This window comes from Macrotis lagotis, chromosome 1 (assembly GCF_037893015.1).
Source record: "Macrotis lagotis isolate mMagLag1 chromosome 1, bilby.v1.9.chrom.fasta, whole genome shotgun sequence".
In the NCBI taxonomy this organism is placed as follows: domain Eukaryota; kingdom Metazoa; phylum Chordata; class Mammalia; order Peramelemorphia; family Peramelidae; genus Macrotis; species Macrotis lagotis.
The window spans coordinates 875,574,844-875,592,418 of NC_133658.1; the positions used below are offsets into that span (position 1 = coordinate 875,574,844).

A 17,575-nucleotide genomic window follows, 5' to 3' on the forward strand; every position below is an offset into this window, starting at 1 on the left:
TTACTGAGGGCTTATTATGTTGGACACTATGCTAAACTCCAGGAAAACAAATAAATCCAGAAAAAGCAGACCACCCCAATTCTCAGTTTCTCTCTTCTACTATTGCACTCACCTTTTGATCATTAAGAAGGGAGCTTGGGGCTTTCATCCTTACTATCATCTCCACCTCAGGTTCCAGGAGCCATTTGGATGTGCCTGAAGGTGATCTTTTGAGAGGATTGCAGTTGATGTCAACAGTCACTCCCGATGTGGCAAATACTTCAAAAAACTTGCATCCAGCTGGGGCACATCTGGATCAAGATGCCAAGCAGGGGGAGAGAGATGCATGAAGTCAAAGGACTGAATTAGTGACATGAATTAGTGACATGAATTATGTCACTATGTCCAACTTTCCCACTCCCACCTGGCAGCCAATAGCTTAGTCATTACTAGGAGTTAAATTTAAGTCAATCAACTGGTTTTCACTATTATCTACCAAGCTAGCCATGAAGAAAGGAAGGGAGGGAGGGAGGGAGGAAGCAAGGAAAGAAGGAAAGTAGAAGGTAGGGAAGGAAAGAAATTAGAGAGGGAGGGAGGAGTAGGTAGTAAGCATACTATACTAAGAGCTAGTGATACAGTCACAAGTAAATAAGATAGTACCTGCCCTCTAGGAACTTATATTCTAATGGAAATAAAAAGAGAAGCTGGAAAGGAGGAGAGAAAACAGAGTCTAGACCCAAGTTCTAGAAAAGCAAAGAGAAGATGCAGTAGATAAGAGTTCTGGGCATAGAACTAGGAGCCCTGAGTTTCAACCACAGGAAACTTATTAGCTGTGGGTTGTATCACCCAGGGAAATCTTTTGTCCACTGTTTGCCTCATGTTTTTCCATGTCCTTCTGTAACTCATTTGACAGATAATGAAACTAAGGCAAAGAAGCTGAAGGATCACCCAGCTAATAAGTATCTGAGTTCAAATTTGAACTCCAGGCAACTAGGTGGGACAGTGGATAGAGCACCTGCCCTGAAGTCAGAAGAACCTGAGTTCAAATCTGACCTCAGACACATAATAATTGCCTGGTTGTATGACTTTGGGCAAGTCACTTAACCTGATTGCCATAAATACATTTTTTTTTAAATTTGAACTCAGGTCTTTCTGACTCCAGGTCCAATGCTCTTATCACTGTGCCACCTTGCTGCATCTATCCCTTCAATTGGTTGGTTGGTTCTTGTCCTTGATTATTGAAGACCAAAATGACATCACTGTATTTGAGTCAAATTGCAGTGTGTGTGTGTCTGTCTGTGGATGATCAGACCAATTCGAGCTCAGAATGCTTTACTGCAGATCGGGAATCCCAGTCTCTTTCATAGTACCCAAGAAAATCCAACCTTCTCCCATGGACCAACATGGATCATTCTGTTGTTGTTGATTCTTTTTTTATGCACTGGAGATTTCATGTTGCTGGCATAATGAAAAGAGAGCTGACCTTGGAGGAGCCCGGAAGATCTGAGTTCAATTCTTGCCTGACGTATTTTGCTGGTGTGAACCTCACTCCACCCCCAGCAAGTCATTTAACTCTCAGTATTGCCCCTCCCCATCTCAGTCCCCAGCAATTTTCTAGAATTATAAATTGTAGAAAAGTGTTGAGTTACATTGGTTGGGTGTGTTTCCTTATGTGGGCATTCCCAATACCAATGAAATCCCAAGTCCAGACTTAATCCCTAGTTTAATGGACTGATGATATAATGCTATGTATCTCAGTTATCTGCATGCTTGGAAATTATTTCCCTACCCCTCAACTGACTGGACAGTGATCTCCATGAGATCAGAGGCCTTCTTCTCTAAACTTTGAACTTTTCTCTGACCCAGCCCAGTACTCTGCACCTACTTTGCTTAATAAATGAGTAGATGTTCATTTAATTAAGTCAGGAGGAAAGCCACAATAAGGAAAAGTGAAGTAGGCAAAAAAGGTATTATCTCATTTTACAGTTCAAGAACCTGAGTCTCACAGAGGTTAAGTGATTTGACCAAGTCCTACCATTAACAAATGTTCCAACCAGAGTTTGAACCCAAGGTTAATAACTTGAAATTCAGGGCTCTTTCTATAATCCTGGGCAGCTTTCCAAAGGCTGCCCTAAGGAGATGAATTTATGAGCTGGGTTTTTAAGGGTGTGGCCCCAGTAAAGTTTCTGATGGTAAGTGAATGCCATCAGCTAATGAAATCAGATAGGAACTCAAACGTGCTTTGAGAAATATAAAGTATTGCAGATGTCAGAGATGACTGACATTTATTATCCTCATAATTTTATTATTTTTCTACTGAGACCTTCTTCTCATGTTTTCTCACAGCACTGAGATCCTAGGTTCCAGAAGGCCCTAACAGTGTAGTGTAAGCACAGATCCTGCCAAGCTTGAAAGACTTTTCAAGTGGGCCTGAGGAGGATTTTGAGTCAGAAGTCCTGGGTTCATAATCTGAGCTCTGCTTGTTATCTATATGATCTTAAGCAAGTCACTTCTCTCTGTGCCTCAGTTTCCCCCTCAATAAAAGGAGAGTTTGGACCCTAATCATTTTTGTGTTCTGGATTCCTTTGTGTCTAGGGATCCCCCAGATTTCTGGAAGTCTGCTTTTAAGAGCATGAAACAAAATGCAGAGGATCATAAAGGAAACCAAGGGGAATTGAACAGTTAATGAAATATCTTATAAAGCAAGTTCATACCCCTCCAGGTTAAGAACCCAAGGATGAGATGGTCTCTAAGGACTCTTGCAATGTTCCATCTGCTGACCCTGTGCTTTGTTCAAATGAATATAATGAGGAAACTTCCTTCTCTAGGACACAGACCCTTGTCTCCAGTTCTCTTTGGTCCTTTTTCATCTACTTGGAGAATACACCTTTACCTAGGGGACCATTCCTTGAAGCAATTAATAAGAAAGTAAAAGAGAAAGAGGCAGAGAGAGAGAAGAGAGAGGAGAAAAAGGAGGTAGAAGGAGAAACAGAGGGAAATAGAGGGACAGAGAAACTGGAGAGGAGGGAGAGGAAGAGAGGTGGACAGAAGAGAGGGGGAGACAAAGAAAGAGGGAGGAGAGAGAATGGGAGAGGTGGGGAGGGAGTGAGGAAGAAAGGGAGTAAGAGAGTAAGAGAGAAAGAGGAGAGACAGAGTCAGAGATGGGGGGAGAGAAAGAGAAAGAGAAATAGGAAAGAGAGAGAGAGAGAGAGAGAGAATAAGAGGGAAAGGAGGGAGAGAAACCCTGTTCAGCAAAACTCACCAACAAAAGTAGCTGAGTCTGACAGTATGTCCAATATTTACACCCATATCCCTGAAGGTGGCTACATCTTTTTCATCTCTCCTTCAGGCCATTAGGCAGGTATTATTTGGGTCAGGGTACACCAGGATTAAAACAGTGTTAAATGATTACAGAAAGGATGATATAAGAAGAAATAGGTCACTAGGAAACCAGAAAAGTTGTGCTAATTTGGCAATGGTTAGGTGAGTGCTTGGAACATTCATGGCTGGAAAAAACACATCTTTTTGTCTGTGCAAGGCAATGGGGCTTAGTGACTTGCCCAAGGTCACACAGCTAGGTAAATATTTAGTGTCCGAGGCTGGATTTGAACTCAGGTCCTCCTGACTCCAGGGCCAGTGCTTTATCCACTGCCCTACCTAGCTGCCCCTAAGAAAGAAATTAAAAACACTGGAGAAAGGATAATAATGGCTGTTGTTTAAACCTCACAACAGCTCTGTGAAACAATGTTGTGATTATCCCCCTTTTGCAGGTGAGAATATTATAGACTTATGGGTCACACTCATATGAAAATTGATGATGAAAAAAAATGGTTGATATTTATCCTAGATATATTTAGTTGAGTAGAAGGTAAGCTTAGTGAGGAAAAGGAATATTTTCTTTTATGTCTTTGCATCCCAAGCTTAAGAAATGCTTAAATAGATGTGTAATGTTAATAATAATGATGATGATAATAATAATAACAGCTAGGATTTCTATTGCTCCTTAAAGTTTGTAAAGACCTTCACAAAGCTGATCTCATATTTCTTTACCTATGAGGTGGTTACTATTTTATTCTTATTTTACACATAAAGAAAGTGAGTCTGGGCAGAGTCAAATGACTTGCCCAGATTCCCACAGCTAATCAGTGTCTAAGGCAGAATTCGAACTCACATCTTCCTGACTCCAAGCCCAGAGTTTGAATTGAATTGCTTTGGAGAGGAAGGGACACAGTAGCTGTATTCAAGTATCTGAAGGGCTAGTGCCCTTGAAAGGAGCTAGATTTGTTTTCTTTGGCCATAGGGAACAGAAGTAGGAGGAAGGAGGAAGTATCAAAGAGGCAGATTTTAGGCTTGATGTCAGGAAATACTTTCTTGTGAAGAGATTTCTCCAAAACTAAACTCCACTGGTTAAACAAAGGTTAGATAATCACTTGTTGAATATGTCGTAGGGGGTGGTTTGAGGAAGGGGGTGGGGTAGGCAGGATGGCTGCTCAGGTCCCTCTTAACTCTAAAATCCTGTGTTCCTGAGACAAAGTTGGTCCTAGAACCCCTGGCCCTCTGGGTTCTAAGCTCTAAAGGTTTTTTACTATATTACTCTGCCTAAGGGGCAGATACGGTAAAGCAAACTAGAAGGGGTTCACCAGCTGCCTTTTCTGTTGTACTTGCTTAATCAGTCTTTGATGACCTCCCAGGGAGGAGAGCTCAGGGATGGCCTTGTCAGTTAGGGAGCCCTCCCCACAGATGAAGTGGTTGCAATCTCTGAGTCTGAGGGAAGCAGATGAAAAAGGACCAAAGGCCAAGGACTGAACCTTGAGGATGCTCACAATTCTCAGGTGGGAGAGTAAGAGCAGAGATGCATGGGAGGAGGACCTGCCAAAGATGAGAATAGAGAGAATGGTCAGGGAGGCAGTGGAGGAGAGTGAAAAGAGCTCTGGCTCTTCAGTCAGCAAACCTGGATTCAAATCCCACAAGGGTCACTGTGTGTGACCTTGGATGAGTCACTTAACCATTGGTCCTTTCCTCACTGGTAATATAGAAAGTAAGGAAGGGATTAGACAGGATGAGTTGCTTTGCGTGGCTCTCTAGAGCTCTAAGAGAAAATGGGGTTGGAAAGACCACCAAGGAAAAGAAACAGGAATGAGGATGGGGAAGATTAGGTACAAGGAGCTCAGTAAACCCCTTAGCCAGAAGGAAAGCCAGATTCAAGACAACAAAGTAGGGAGAGGGTACAGGGAGTCTTGTGACTTGCTCTGAAATGTTCAAGTCTGTCACACACATCACACACATTCCCACCCACGAGGCACCTGACTCCTTGGCAATTTTACAAGGGCAGTTTTTCCCCCTAGGCATGAATTAAACTGAATTCTATCTTGACTCATGGTGATTTTCTTCTGGTCTTTCCCAGAGACTGTTCAAGGATCCTGGGAGACCTAACATGGATTTTCCATTGAGCTTCATACAATCTATAGGCACACTAGAAAGAACTGTGCTTCTAGATTTAGGGGTCCTGACTTCAGGTCCTCCCTTCAGATGATTGTTCCTTATGTGTTTGGGGGCAACTCACTTTGTCATCTGGAGCCTCAGTTTCCTCATCTGTAAAATGGGTAGGTGGCTTCTGAAATCCTTCTAGCACTATATCTTCAATTGACCATTTCTCCATTACCCAACTGCACGAGAACCTTGAAAATCAGTGGAATACTAGAATTTTTCAGGTTGATATTTTGAGATGGAAGAGACACTAAAGATCTCTCCCCATCCATCTTCCAGGGATAATCTTCTTCCTATGATTCAAAATCTACTTTTTTCCAGAAATCCTTCCCTGATCTCCTTGGCTGGGAATAACCTTTCCTCTCTAACCTCATCTAGGATCTTTTTGGGTAAAAGTATCAATGAAAGCATCCTGGACTCATAGATTTAATTTTTGCCCAATTTAAAAAATTTTTATTTAAAGTTTTGAGTTCCCAATTCTATCCTTTTCTTCCCTTGCCCCATTCTGAAATGACAAGCCATCAGATGTAGGTTAGAAATGTACAATTCTGTAAAACATTTCCAAATTGATCATTTTGTACAAGAAAACTAGAATAAAAGAAAAAAATGAAACAAAGAAAGTGAAAAATAGCAGATTTCAGTCCATATTCAATCAATATCAATTAGTCCCTTGGGATTGTCCTACATCATTGTAGAATACTAGATTTATATATTTAAAGTACAAAAGATGGGGAGGCTAGGTGGCGTAGTGGATAAAGCACTGGCCTTGGAATCAGGAGTACCTGGGTTCAAATCTGGTCTCAGGCACTTAATAATTACCTAGCTGTGTGGCCTTGGGCAAGCCACTTTACCCCATTTGCCTTGCAAAAAAATAAAACCTAAAAACAAAATAAAGTACAAAAGAACTTTAAAAGCCATGGAGTCCAACCCCCAGATTTGACAGAGAAGGAAACTGAGGCACAAAGCAGTTCATAGACTGGGGGGGAGCTTAGAAGCCACTGAGCCTTACCCACACATTTCGCAAATGTTGAAACTGAGACCCCAAGAGACAGTAGTTGCCTTTATAACCAAGGTGGGATTTGAATTCATGTATCCATCACTAGAAGACCAAACTAGCAGAGTTCAGTCACCAGATTGGCAATTCTCAAAAATCTTTTTCTAGGCGATGGAAGCCTTTGAGGAAAACAAAAAAAAACCTCTTTGTTGAGGAACCTCTTTAGAAGGGACTTTTGCTCAGGTACATGTTGGACAAGATGGCATCTGAGGTCTTATCCAAGTCTGAAATTCTAGGGTTCTGAGAAACATCAGAGCTAAGACCAAGACCCTAGCCTGAGATATCCCCTAGCACAGTTTATTTCCACATCAACAAAGTTAGAGGTTCTTGGAATATCTTGGAACTAAAATGAGAAGCTGCTAGAGAGCACCACAATACACAGAGGGTTGAACCTGGAGTCAGGAAGACCTGAGTTCAAATCCAACCTCAAATACTAGCTGTATGACCTTGGGCAAGTCACTTAATCTCTGTCTTCCTCAGTTTCCTCATCTGAAAGAAGAAGAGTTTGGAATCAGACATCTCTAGTCCCTTCCAGTTCCAACTTTATGATGTTAAGATTCTGTAATCCTCTTTTTTAAAAAAATGATTGCTATGACAGCTGATATCTTACTCCACTTTCTAGACTATGACTCTATGAGAACAAGGCCTGTAACTTATGTAAACATCATATTGCCCCAAGGTCTGAACACAATTTTCTATTCCCAGCAAGCTCTTAAATGTTTCGTATTCAGTCTTCTCATTTTGCAGATGAGACTTAGAGATGAGGTGTATTTTGACCAAGGTCACATAGCCAGTTAATAGCAGACCTGGATGGAGCATCTGGGTCTCCTGACTCCCATTCTCATGCTGGGCCCAGGACAGTTTCATAAGCGTAGATCTGGCCTTCCTGGGACTCAAAAACAACTGATCTCTTTTTTGGCACTGCCCCATCTCCCAGAGCTCCTGAGAAGCCGTCCAACTGGATTGGTGGGATGTTGTGTGTGATGCTTTGATTGAGCCATCAAACAGCCTGCATCGTCAGCCCCTAGCCAAGGACTGAACTCGAGATGAATGCTGCTGCCCCATGGGTATGTTCTTCAGAACTGCTCACTGAACCTTCTGTGGCCCAGGAAGCCTCAGCCACACCCAGCCTCTTCCTCTAGCCTAGGCAGCCACTGAACAAACACCCTGGTGGCTCACTTTCTACTGGGCCACAGATCAGTTTATTTGGGGGAAGCTCTGATCGGGAAGGATCCACTTCAACCCCACCAGGGATTCTAAAATTGGGGCCCATGCACTTGTGTCTTTTTCCCTCACTATTTTGGCCATAGTATTCCTTCCTTCCTTCCTTCCTTCCTTCCTTCCTTCCTTCCTTCCTTCCTTCCTTCCTTCCTTCCTTCCTTCCTTCCTTCCTTCCTTCCTTCCTTCCTTCCTTCCTTCCTTCCTTCCTTCCTCTCTTTCACAATTGGAATTAAGTGATAACACACCTGGCAAGTATGTAAAGGATTTAAACTCAGCTCCTCCTGATCTTGACTCTAGGATCAGTGTTCTCTCCACTATACCACCTAACTACCCTTAATTACATTACAATAAAATTAGTTTCCTTTGTCATTTTAGTTTTTTACATTTTATTTATTTACATTTACAATTATTTATTTACATTTATTTACTGTATTGTATTTTATATATTTAAAAACATTCTTCTGAGAAGTCCCTAGGCTTTCAAAAGGGGTCCAGGACACAAAAACAGTTAAGGATGCCTGATCTGGATCTCTAAGAGTTAAAGAAAAGGGTGGGATGGGGTGGAGGAGAAGTCAGTAGAATTAAATAAAGCCAGTGGTGAATGTCTAACAACCAGTTTTGGGGGAGGGGTTGGGAGGGTGTCACCCTGACATACTTTTAAGTTTAATTTGAATTGTTAACATTTTTTCCATCAGTTTCTTAAGTTTAGAAAATCCACAAAACAATAAATCAAGTCCTGATGTGTGATGTTTGCCAATATCTGAGGTGTAAATAAATGCTCACATTGAAAATTTAACAATCAGTTCTGTATACCTTGGGTCCAATCCCGGAAACGAACAAAGATGAGAATTTTTTAAATGATGTTAAATTAAAGAAGTCAGAAAAGAGGGACTAGAGAGATTAAAAGGAAGGAAGACAGTGACCTAGCAACAATAACATCTGAGAGATTGTTGTTCAGTCATTTTCAGTTATGTCTGACTCTTTTGACCTTCTCAGGATTTTCTTGGCAAGGAGACTGAAGTAATTTGCATTCCTTCTTCAGCTCTTTTTACTGAGGCAAACAGGGTTAAGTAACATGCCTAGGGTCAAACAGCTGGGAAATGTCTGAGGTTGGATTTGAACCCAAGAAGATGGGTCTTTCTGAGTCCAATACCTGCATTTTATCTACTGAGTCACTTGGTAAGATTAATAAGACTTTGGGCTAAATCTAATAAAATGAAATTCAATGGGGATAGAGATAAACTTTTCATTTGGGTTAAAAAAAAATCAACTGGAGGAGATTATTTTGGAGGCAGGTCAGTTCTCCTAGAGGGCTAAAAAGTTTACAAAAGTTCTTTCACAACAGCCCAGAGTTAGGTGCTGCAGATACTTTTGGAGGAAACTATGACTCAGAGAGGTTAGAAGATTCAACCCTAGTCATCCAGTTCATAAGTGTCAGAAGAGAGATTGGAATCATGACATTTGCTGATTACAAGAGCAGCAGACTTTCCATCCCACAGTAACCCATCAGTCTTTGATAAGGGATAAGTTTATTGTGTTCTCTAAGCCTTGCTGGAAGGGTTTGTCAATCTGAACAACAGGTAAAAAGGGTGTGTGTGTGTGTGTGTGTGTCTGTCTGTCTGTCTGTCTGTCTGTTTGTCTGTCTGTCTGTCTGTCTCTCTGTGTGAACAAACCTTGTTATGGTTTGGCAGGCAGTTATCCTGAACCAGTTGGGTCACTTTGGGGTTCCAGCAACTTTTCAGTTTGGATGGCAAGTCTGTTCTGCCTCCAACCCAAAGTCAATGAAACAAAAGGCTTCATTCAATAAGTTCAGAGGAAAGACTATGGAGTCAGATGATCTGTGATCAAATCCTGCCTTTCCCACTTTCTTCCCACTTATGTGTGATCTTAGACAATTAGCTAAACCTCTTGGGACCTAAATTTCCTTTTCTGTAAAATAAAGGTGATTTCTAAGTCCTTTTTTTGTTCCCCATCAAATGAGATCTAATGAAATACTATCCGTGAGGCTTTTAGCATAGTGGTCAACATAGTCTGCTCCTTCCCTAAGTCACTGTGTTTGTTAATCATAATGACACAGTTACCATTTATGTCATACTTTAAAGTTTACAATTTACCTTACATTCATGATCATTGCTTGATCATCACGTCCTTATTAGGTGTCTACTGTGCGACATGTCTATGCTAAAACACCAGTGATTAAACCACCAAAGTATCTCCTTTCATATACTTCACTTTCTAATAGGGGAGATGACACATGCATGAGGAAATTTATGTAAGGTATATAATGAATAACTTCAACTTATGAAGAGTGGTTTTATGGAACGGTCTATAGTTCATCAATGAACAATCTGTAAATGGTCTGCTCTATTAAAACAAGTTAAATAGTCTATAGTCCATCAATATGCACCTGCTGCTAATGGGGCACTGTGCTGAGCTGGAGATGATAATAATGATGATGATGATGATGATAACAGTTGTTCTTTGGTATTGAAGAGGACCATTCTTGGTGGAGTGAACAATTATGTTTATTATAATGAGGGCCATAATGTGCAAGGCATCTTTCTCACTTGCCTTTTCCAAACCATTCTATCCCATGGCCTGATCTAAGGAAACAGGACTATTGATCATGGTCTGGATGCTGCTGAAGTCTCTTGGTTTTTGAGTTGTCTTCCTCTTCTTCCCTTATCAGTGAGGCATCTTGGACATCATAAAGTCAAAAGATAGTCCTTGTGCAAGAATAAATAGGAAGTGATTAAGAAAGGAGAAGCACTAGAAGTAAAAGGGATTGGGGAAGACTTCCTGTAAAAGATGGGATTTTACTTAAAGGAACTTAAGGGAAGCCAGGAATAGGCAGTAGATGGAGATGAGGAGGGAGAGTGGTTCAAGAATGAGGGAAAGTAGAGAAAAAATGATGGAGTATCTGTGGTTTTTTTGTTTTTATTTTTGTTTTGGAAGCTATGGGGGCTAAGTGACTTGCCCAGGGTCGCACAGTAAATATCTGAGTCTGGATTTGAACTCACATCCTGCTGACTCTGGGGTCAGCATTCTGTCTACTGCCCCAAGTATCTAGTTTGTGGGGCAGATGTGTTTAATAATACTCTTGATGAGGGGCAGCTAGGTGGCACAGTGGATAGAGCACCTGGAGTCAGGAGGGCCTGAGTTCAAATTTGACTTCAGACACTTAATAAATGCCTAGCTGTGTGGCCTTGGGCAAGCCACTTAACCCCATTGCCTTGCAAAAAAAAAACTAAAAAAAAAGAATACTCTTGATGGTGGGATGTCTGCTGAGAAGGGTGCCAAAGGTATCAATGTCTAGGAAAGGGTGCCTTGGGACAAGATGAGCAGTGAATAGGTTATAGAGGAATGCACTGAGGAAAAAGAGTAAGGAGACCCTGGTTCAAATCCCACATCTGGCAAGAAAGTTTCTTATTGAAGAAGTCACTAATTGGTCATTCAAGGACATTAACCTGAGAAATATGCAGACCTCTTGGAACCTTTAATGAAGTTCAAAGCCTTCCACCTACCCTTAGGTGTCTTGCATGTATCTAGTTATGTCCATGCAGGCATCTAAATGGCACAGTGGGTAGAGAGCCAAGCCTAAAGTCAGGAAATGCATATTTGTAAGTTCAAATTCGCCTTACAACTTATTAGCTGTGAGACCTTAAGCAAGTCTCTTTACCTTATTTACCTTGGTTTCCTTATCTCTACAACGAGCTGGAGAAGGGAATGGCAAACTCTGTCAAGAAAACTCCAAATGGGATCATGAAGAATAGGACATAACTTAAAAATGACTGCACAACAAAATTATCTGCATGTCAGCTAGCAATAGTCAGCTGTTTGTGGGGTGGCTAGGTAGCACAGTGGATACAGCACTGGCCCTGGAGTCAGGAGGTCCTGAGTTCAAATCCAACCTCAGACACTTAATAATTACCTAGCTGTGTGGCCTTGGGCAAGTCACTTAACTGCATTGCCTTGCAAAAAAAAAACAAACTAAAAAAAATAGTAAGGTGTTTGAAGACAGGCATTCCTTCACTTTTGCTTTGAATCGCTATCATTTCACATAGTGCTTGGCATTTAATACCTGCTTGTTGATTGAATGATAGATTGACTGACTGCAAAGAAAGGTTTGGTGGACCCAAGACACAGGGACACATATCGTTTGAGTCTTACTTTACTGCTCTACTGTATCTACTTAGCACATATTTTGCAAATAATTTTAGATGCAAATTTGTGTCCTTGGATGAATGTAAGCTCCCTGAGACTAAGGACTGGTTTTTTTTGTTTTGCTTGATCTTTATACTTCCAGAGTCTATGGCAGTATACAGGAGGTGCTAAATAAATGCTTACTGGTTGACTAATTGATCTACCATGTCATTGGAGAATCTCTCTCCAATAATAATAATAATGCTTGTCCTTCATTCCCAAAGAAGACATGACATCAGGGAGGTGATACCATGACAAGCACATGAATTGGATTTGAGTGATGGGGGCTATGCTGTCACTAGTCTCACTTTCTCCTCCAGGGTCATCTGGGTCCAGGGGCCGCAAATGGATCAGTATGACTGGAGATGACCCTGCATAGATGGCAATCAGGGTGAAGTAACTTGCCCAAAGTCACACAGTTAGTAAATGTCTGAGACTGGATTCAAACTTTCATCCTCCTGACTCTAAAGCCAGTGCTCTATCCACTTCGCCACTTAGCTGCCCTCTCTCCAATAGCTGGCAGCCCATCCATGCCATCCATGTCTGATTACTGCCTATTCAGAGACTTGAAGCATTCCTCCTCATATCACCAAAGAGGTGGTGAACCATTAGTTCAGACGCAGGCATTTGTGTCCAGAAATGGCTTTTGTTTGAATGCATTTATTTGTTACTAGGGAGGGTCTTAATGGATGTGAGGAATTTTTGGAAAAATGAAAATGCCTTTTTTTTTTTTTTAGATTTTTGCAAGGCAATGGGGTTAAGTGATTTGCCCAAGATCACACAGCTAGGTAATGTCTGAAATAGGATCTGAACTCAGGTCCTCCTGACTCCAGAGCCAGTGCTCTATCCACTGCAACACCTAGCTGCCCTGAATGCCTTTTTTTAAAGAAAAGAAATGCACATTGATATATTTTTAATTTTTAATTTAATATTTATTCTCATTTTGTACAAATAATGTTTTTTTACATTAATAAAATATTGTTTAAGAGTAAATGAAATACCCCCCTCCCCTCATAAATATAGACTTGCTTGAACAATAAAGGGGAGAGAAAAAAATTAAAATTAAAAAATAATAGTAATAATTGTAGCTATGGCCAGGTGGCTCAATGGACAGAGCACCAGCCCTGGAGCCATGAGCACCCAAGCCCATATCCGGCCCTGTACACCCAACAATCACCCAGCCGTGTGACATGCAAGCCACCCAAATCCCACTGCCCTGCAAAAACCAAAAAAAAAAGAAAAAAACACCCAAAACAGATATTTTTTTAAAAGGGGAAAAATCCATAAATAGTTCAGTGACCTAGACAGAAAACGGAAGAACTGAACATGATACTTTTCTTTTTCTCTAGTATCTAGGAGTGCTTTGTTCCTCTCCATTATAATCATAGACTCATAAATAGAGCTGGAAGGGACATCAGGGCTTATTGGATCCATTTTATAGATGAAAAATACTGAGACTGAGAGAGAAAATAACTGCCCAAAATAACAAAGACATTTAAGGCCAGAGTGGATCTTTGACTCCAAATCCCATTCTCTTTGCTACTGTGGCAAGATTATACCTTAAATATTTCTAAGTCAGTAAACCACTGTGCTAAGGGCTGGGGTTATAAAGAAATGAAAAAGACAATCCTGTTGTCCAGGAGTCTTTATCAGGGAGGCAACATTCAAACAGCAATATACAAATTATAGAAAGATTGGAAATAATCAGCAAAAGAAAGTCAATCGAATGAAGGGGCAAAGGAAGGGAAGAAAGATGGGATTTTAACTGGGACTTGAAGGAACAAGGCTATAAATTCCTTGAAGACATGAACAGGTTGGACTTGATGTCCACCAAAGTCCCTTCTACCTCTTTGTCAGTGATCTTATGAACTTATTAGCTCCTTGCCATTTTTGCATTCCTGGTGTGATAGATGTGATAGAGGATTATACAATTAGTGGTTAATATATGCTGGTTTACTTTATCAGATCCATCCTTGCCAGGACAAGGAAGTCTTGAAGCTGGACGAGACAAGGGCCAATATGGATGATGTCTTCAAAGTACTGACTGAACATCACTCATTTCATTTCCATTCAGTAGGCATTTATTAAGCACTTATTGAACACAGAGTATTATTCTTAGTTCAGGAAAAGTAGATATAGAGAGGACCTGTACTCTAATTCTGTTGCTGCCTCTAAATGTGTGACCTTGGGCAAGTAATTTAACATCTCTGGTCTTATAGTCTTTGACTATAAAAAAAAAAGCAAAATGAACTTTCTGACTAAATGACTTCTAAGGATTCTTTTCCTGGTAAATCTTTGATCATTTGATGCTAAAAATCTAGCTAAGGCCTTGCCCTACCCTTATGGAGACAGGATTAGATACAAGAAGTTAAGTGATGCAATATAAATATAAGAGCATTGTCCTTATTGTTCAGTCAGGTTTGACTCTTCATGACCTATTCAGAATTTTCTTGGCAAAGATACTGGAGTGGTTTGTCATTTCCCACTCCATCTCATTTTACAGATGAGGAAACTGAGGCAAACAGGGTAAAGAGACTTGCCTGGGGTCATCCAACTAGAAAGTGTCTGAGGCCAGATTTAATCCAGATTTTCCTGAATCCAGACTCAATTCACTGGGCTACTATTAAAAGAGGTGTAAAGTTCTATATTAGTTCCAAAATAAAAGGTCATTTTCAGAAGGAAAATGAGGGAAGGCTTCTAGAAGGAGGTGGCATTGGAATTGACTTTGAAAGGAAGCAGGGGGAAGGGAAGGAAAGAGGTTCAAGGAAAAGGCAGAGAAACATTCTAACAGTTTTGCTTTGATTTTTGTAAGGCAATGGGGTTAAGTGACTTCCTCAAGGTCACATAACTAAGTATTAATTGTCTGAGGTCAAATTTGAACTCAGGTCCTCCTGACTCCAGGGCCAGTGCTCTAACCACTGCACCAACTAGCTGCCCCCATCAACATGCATTTGTTAAGCACCAACTATATACTATGCATTGAAGGGAGGATCTCCTGGGAATCAACCATTCTTTCTCAGATATGGCTTAGTCTTTCAAAAGCTTTTTTTTTTTTTTTTGCAAGGCAAATTGGGTTAAGCGGCTTGCGCAAGGCCACACAGCTAGGTAATTATTAAGTGTCTGAGATCGGATTTGAACCCAGGTACTCATACTCCTGACTCCAAGGCCAGTGCTTTATCCATTACGCCACCTAGCCGCCCCTCAAAAGCTTAAGAAACTTAGAGGTCATCTTCTTCAAGCCTCTCACTTTATAGATGGGAAACTGAGACTCAGTGATGGGAAAGATGAGTACAGTCACATGGAAAGGATCCCATCATAGGAAGTGGCAGAATTGGAATTTGAACCCAAGACCCCTGATAACCAATTCTTGCCTCTCGCCTTCTATAAAAACACACCCTAAAAGCCTGCTTTGTCTTCCATGAGCATCAGAAACAAGGTCTGAGCTAATGAACTAGCAGCTCTCATTTCTGTGGCCAACTACATGTAAAAATAATCTTCAGCCATCATTTTTCACATGGTTTTTGAGTTTCACATTTTTTACCTTCCTCCCTTCCCTCTCCTCTCCCCCTGAGAGAGAGCAGTCTAATAGAGGTTATACTTATATACTATGTTAAACATATTTCCATTTTAATCATTTTGTGAACGAAGAATCAAGAACAAAAATGGGAAAAAAACATGAAACATCTTTTAAAAAACTGAAAATAGTCTGCTTTGATCTACATTCAGACTCCATAGTTCCTTCTCTGGATGTGGATGGTATTTCCATCGTGAGTCCTTTAGAATTGTCTCTCAGGGGTTTAAGGTCAGTCAGGTATCAGTTCCCACAATGACTCCTTATGTCAGATGATATGAATTTTCCTATCTCTGGCTTAGGGAGGGTGAAATGCTTTGTCTAGGGTCACATAGTAAGGGCTGGAGCTGCCACAATTCACCTTTGAGTTAGTGGCACAGTAAAGAGAACATTGGGCCTAGAATCAGGAAGACCTGAATTCAAAACCAGTCTGAGACGCATCCTAGCTGTGAGACCCTGAACATGTCACTTAACTTTTGTCTGCATCTGTTTTCTCATCCCTAAAATGGGGATACTAATAGCATTGACCTGAAAGGGCTGTTGTGAGAATCAAAATCAAAATAAAAACATACCTTGCCTTCATTTCTGAAGAGGACCATGATGACATGCAGGTGATGCCATTGACAAGCACATGAATTGGATTTGAGTGAGGGGGGAATGGGTTAAGTCATCAACCTCAATTTTTCCTCCAGAGCCATCTGGGTCCAGTGACCAGATATGAATCAGGATAATTGGAGATGGTCCTGGATGTGAGGCAATCAGGGTGAAATGACTTGCCCAAGGTCATATACTAAGCATCTGAGACTGGATCTGAACTCAGGTCCTTCTGACTTCAGGGCTGGCATGCTACCTACTGAGCCATTTCCCCAGACACAAAGTAGAAATGCTGATAGAAGTAATGCTTATATAGAAATGCTTATCCTCTCCCCTTTCCCCCCTACACATCTGACCATGTTGCTGTCCTGCTCAGAACTCTTCAGTGGCTCCCTATTGCTATATGGAGAAAACCGAGTCTCCCTAGCTTGGCATTGAAAGCCCTTCATGATTCAGTTCCAACCCTGACTCCTTGCCCATGAATCCCTTTCACAAACTCTACATTCCAGTCATACCTGCTTCTTGCTTTCTCTTTGGCATTCTATCTCCTGCCTCCACACCTTTGTCCATGATGTTCCTGATCCCTGTGCTGCTTCCTCAGGACCATCCCAAGGAATTTTTGACCTTTTAATCTGGATCCATATAAGTGTCCACTAATTGTCCCACTCAGTGTTCCCCAGATGATCTTGTTTCCTATTAAATCAGATCATGAGGTGATAATGGTCCTTTGCACAACATTCCCCTCAATATAATCAGCATAATGGACAAGCCATGCCATCATTCATTTGATGCCATGTCTTCTTACAAAGGACAACCATCAGTCAATCAAATTGTCCTATATGTATGTATGTATCTGTTTATAATGAAAAGCACATTATTAAAGGATCTATATCTAAATCCTACCTTCAGTGTTCATACCTTGGATAAAGGGGCAAACCATTTCATTTCCCTGGATCTCAGTTTCCTCATCTGCTCTGGGTTTCATTGCAAAGATTGGAGTCTGATGGCAGATCACAATAAGGGCTCCCAAAGAGCTTTCAGATCGATTCTCACTGCACCTAGTCATCTAGGGTTCTGGGGACTAGCAAATATCCTGGGTTATACTCAGGGGGTATTGGCAGACAATGGCATGGAAATCCAAGGTGATCAACCAGCCTGTTGTGTTACCCACCTTCTCTGGAGGGAAATTCAATTGGTAGTCATTACCCTTGAGATTCCACTGCCAAAAAGAAAGAGGCTGAAATCTTAGCCCAGTCCCTTATGGAGGTCATTACCTCCAACACTAGCCATTAAATACAATTAATATCATTCATCTTAATTAAGAGAGTCTAGGAGAACTTTTTTGGGTAGCTAAGTGTTTCAGTGGATAGATGCTGGGCTTGGAATCAGGAAGAACTGAGTTCAAATCTGACCTTAAACTAGCTCTGTGACCCTGGGCAAGTCACTTCATCATTTGCCTCAGTTTT

General features: G+C 41.1%; 1 protein-coding gene across 1 annotated transcript in view; it reads right to left on the reverse strand.

Annotated features, from left to right (window-relative positions):
• PADI4 (peptidyl arginine deiminase 4) overlaps positions 1-17,575 on the reverse strand; it is a 54,304-nt gene that overhangs the window by 34,555 nt on the left and 2,174 nt on the right. Inside the window, exon 2 of the mRNA XM_074218291.1 lies at positions 113-290. Within this exon, the coding sequence (XP_074074392.1) occupies positions 113-290 (178 nt within the window). The remainder of the gene's footprint in view (positions 1-112; positions 291-17,575) is intronic.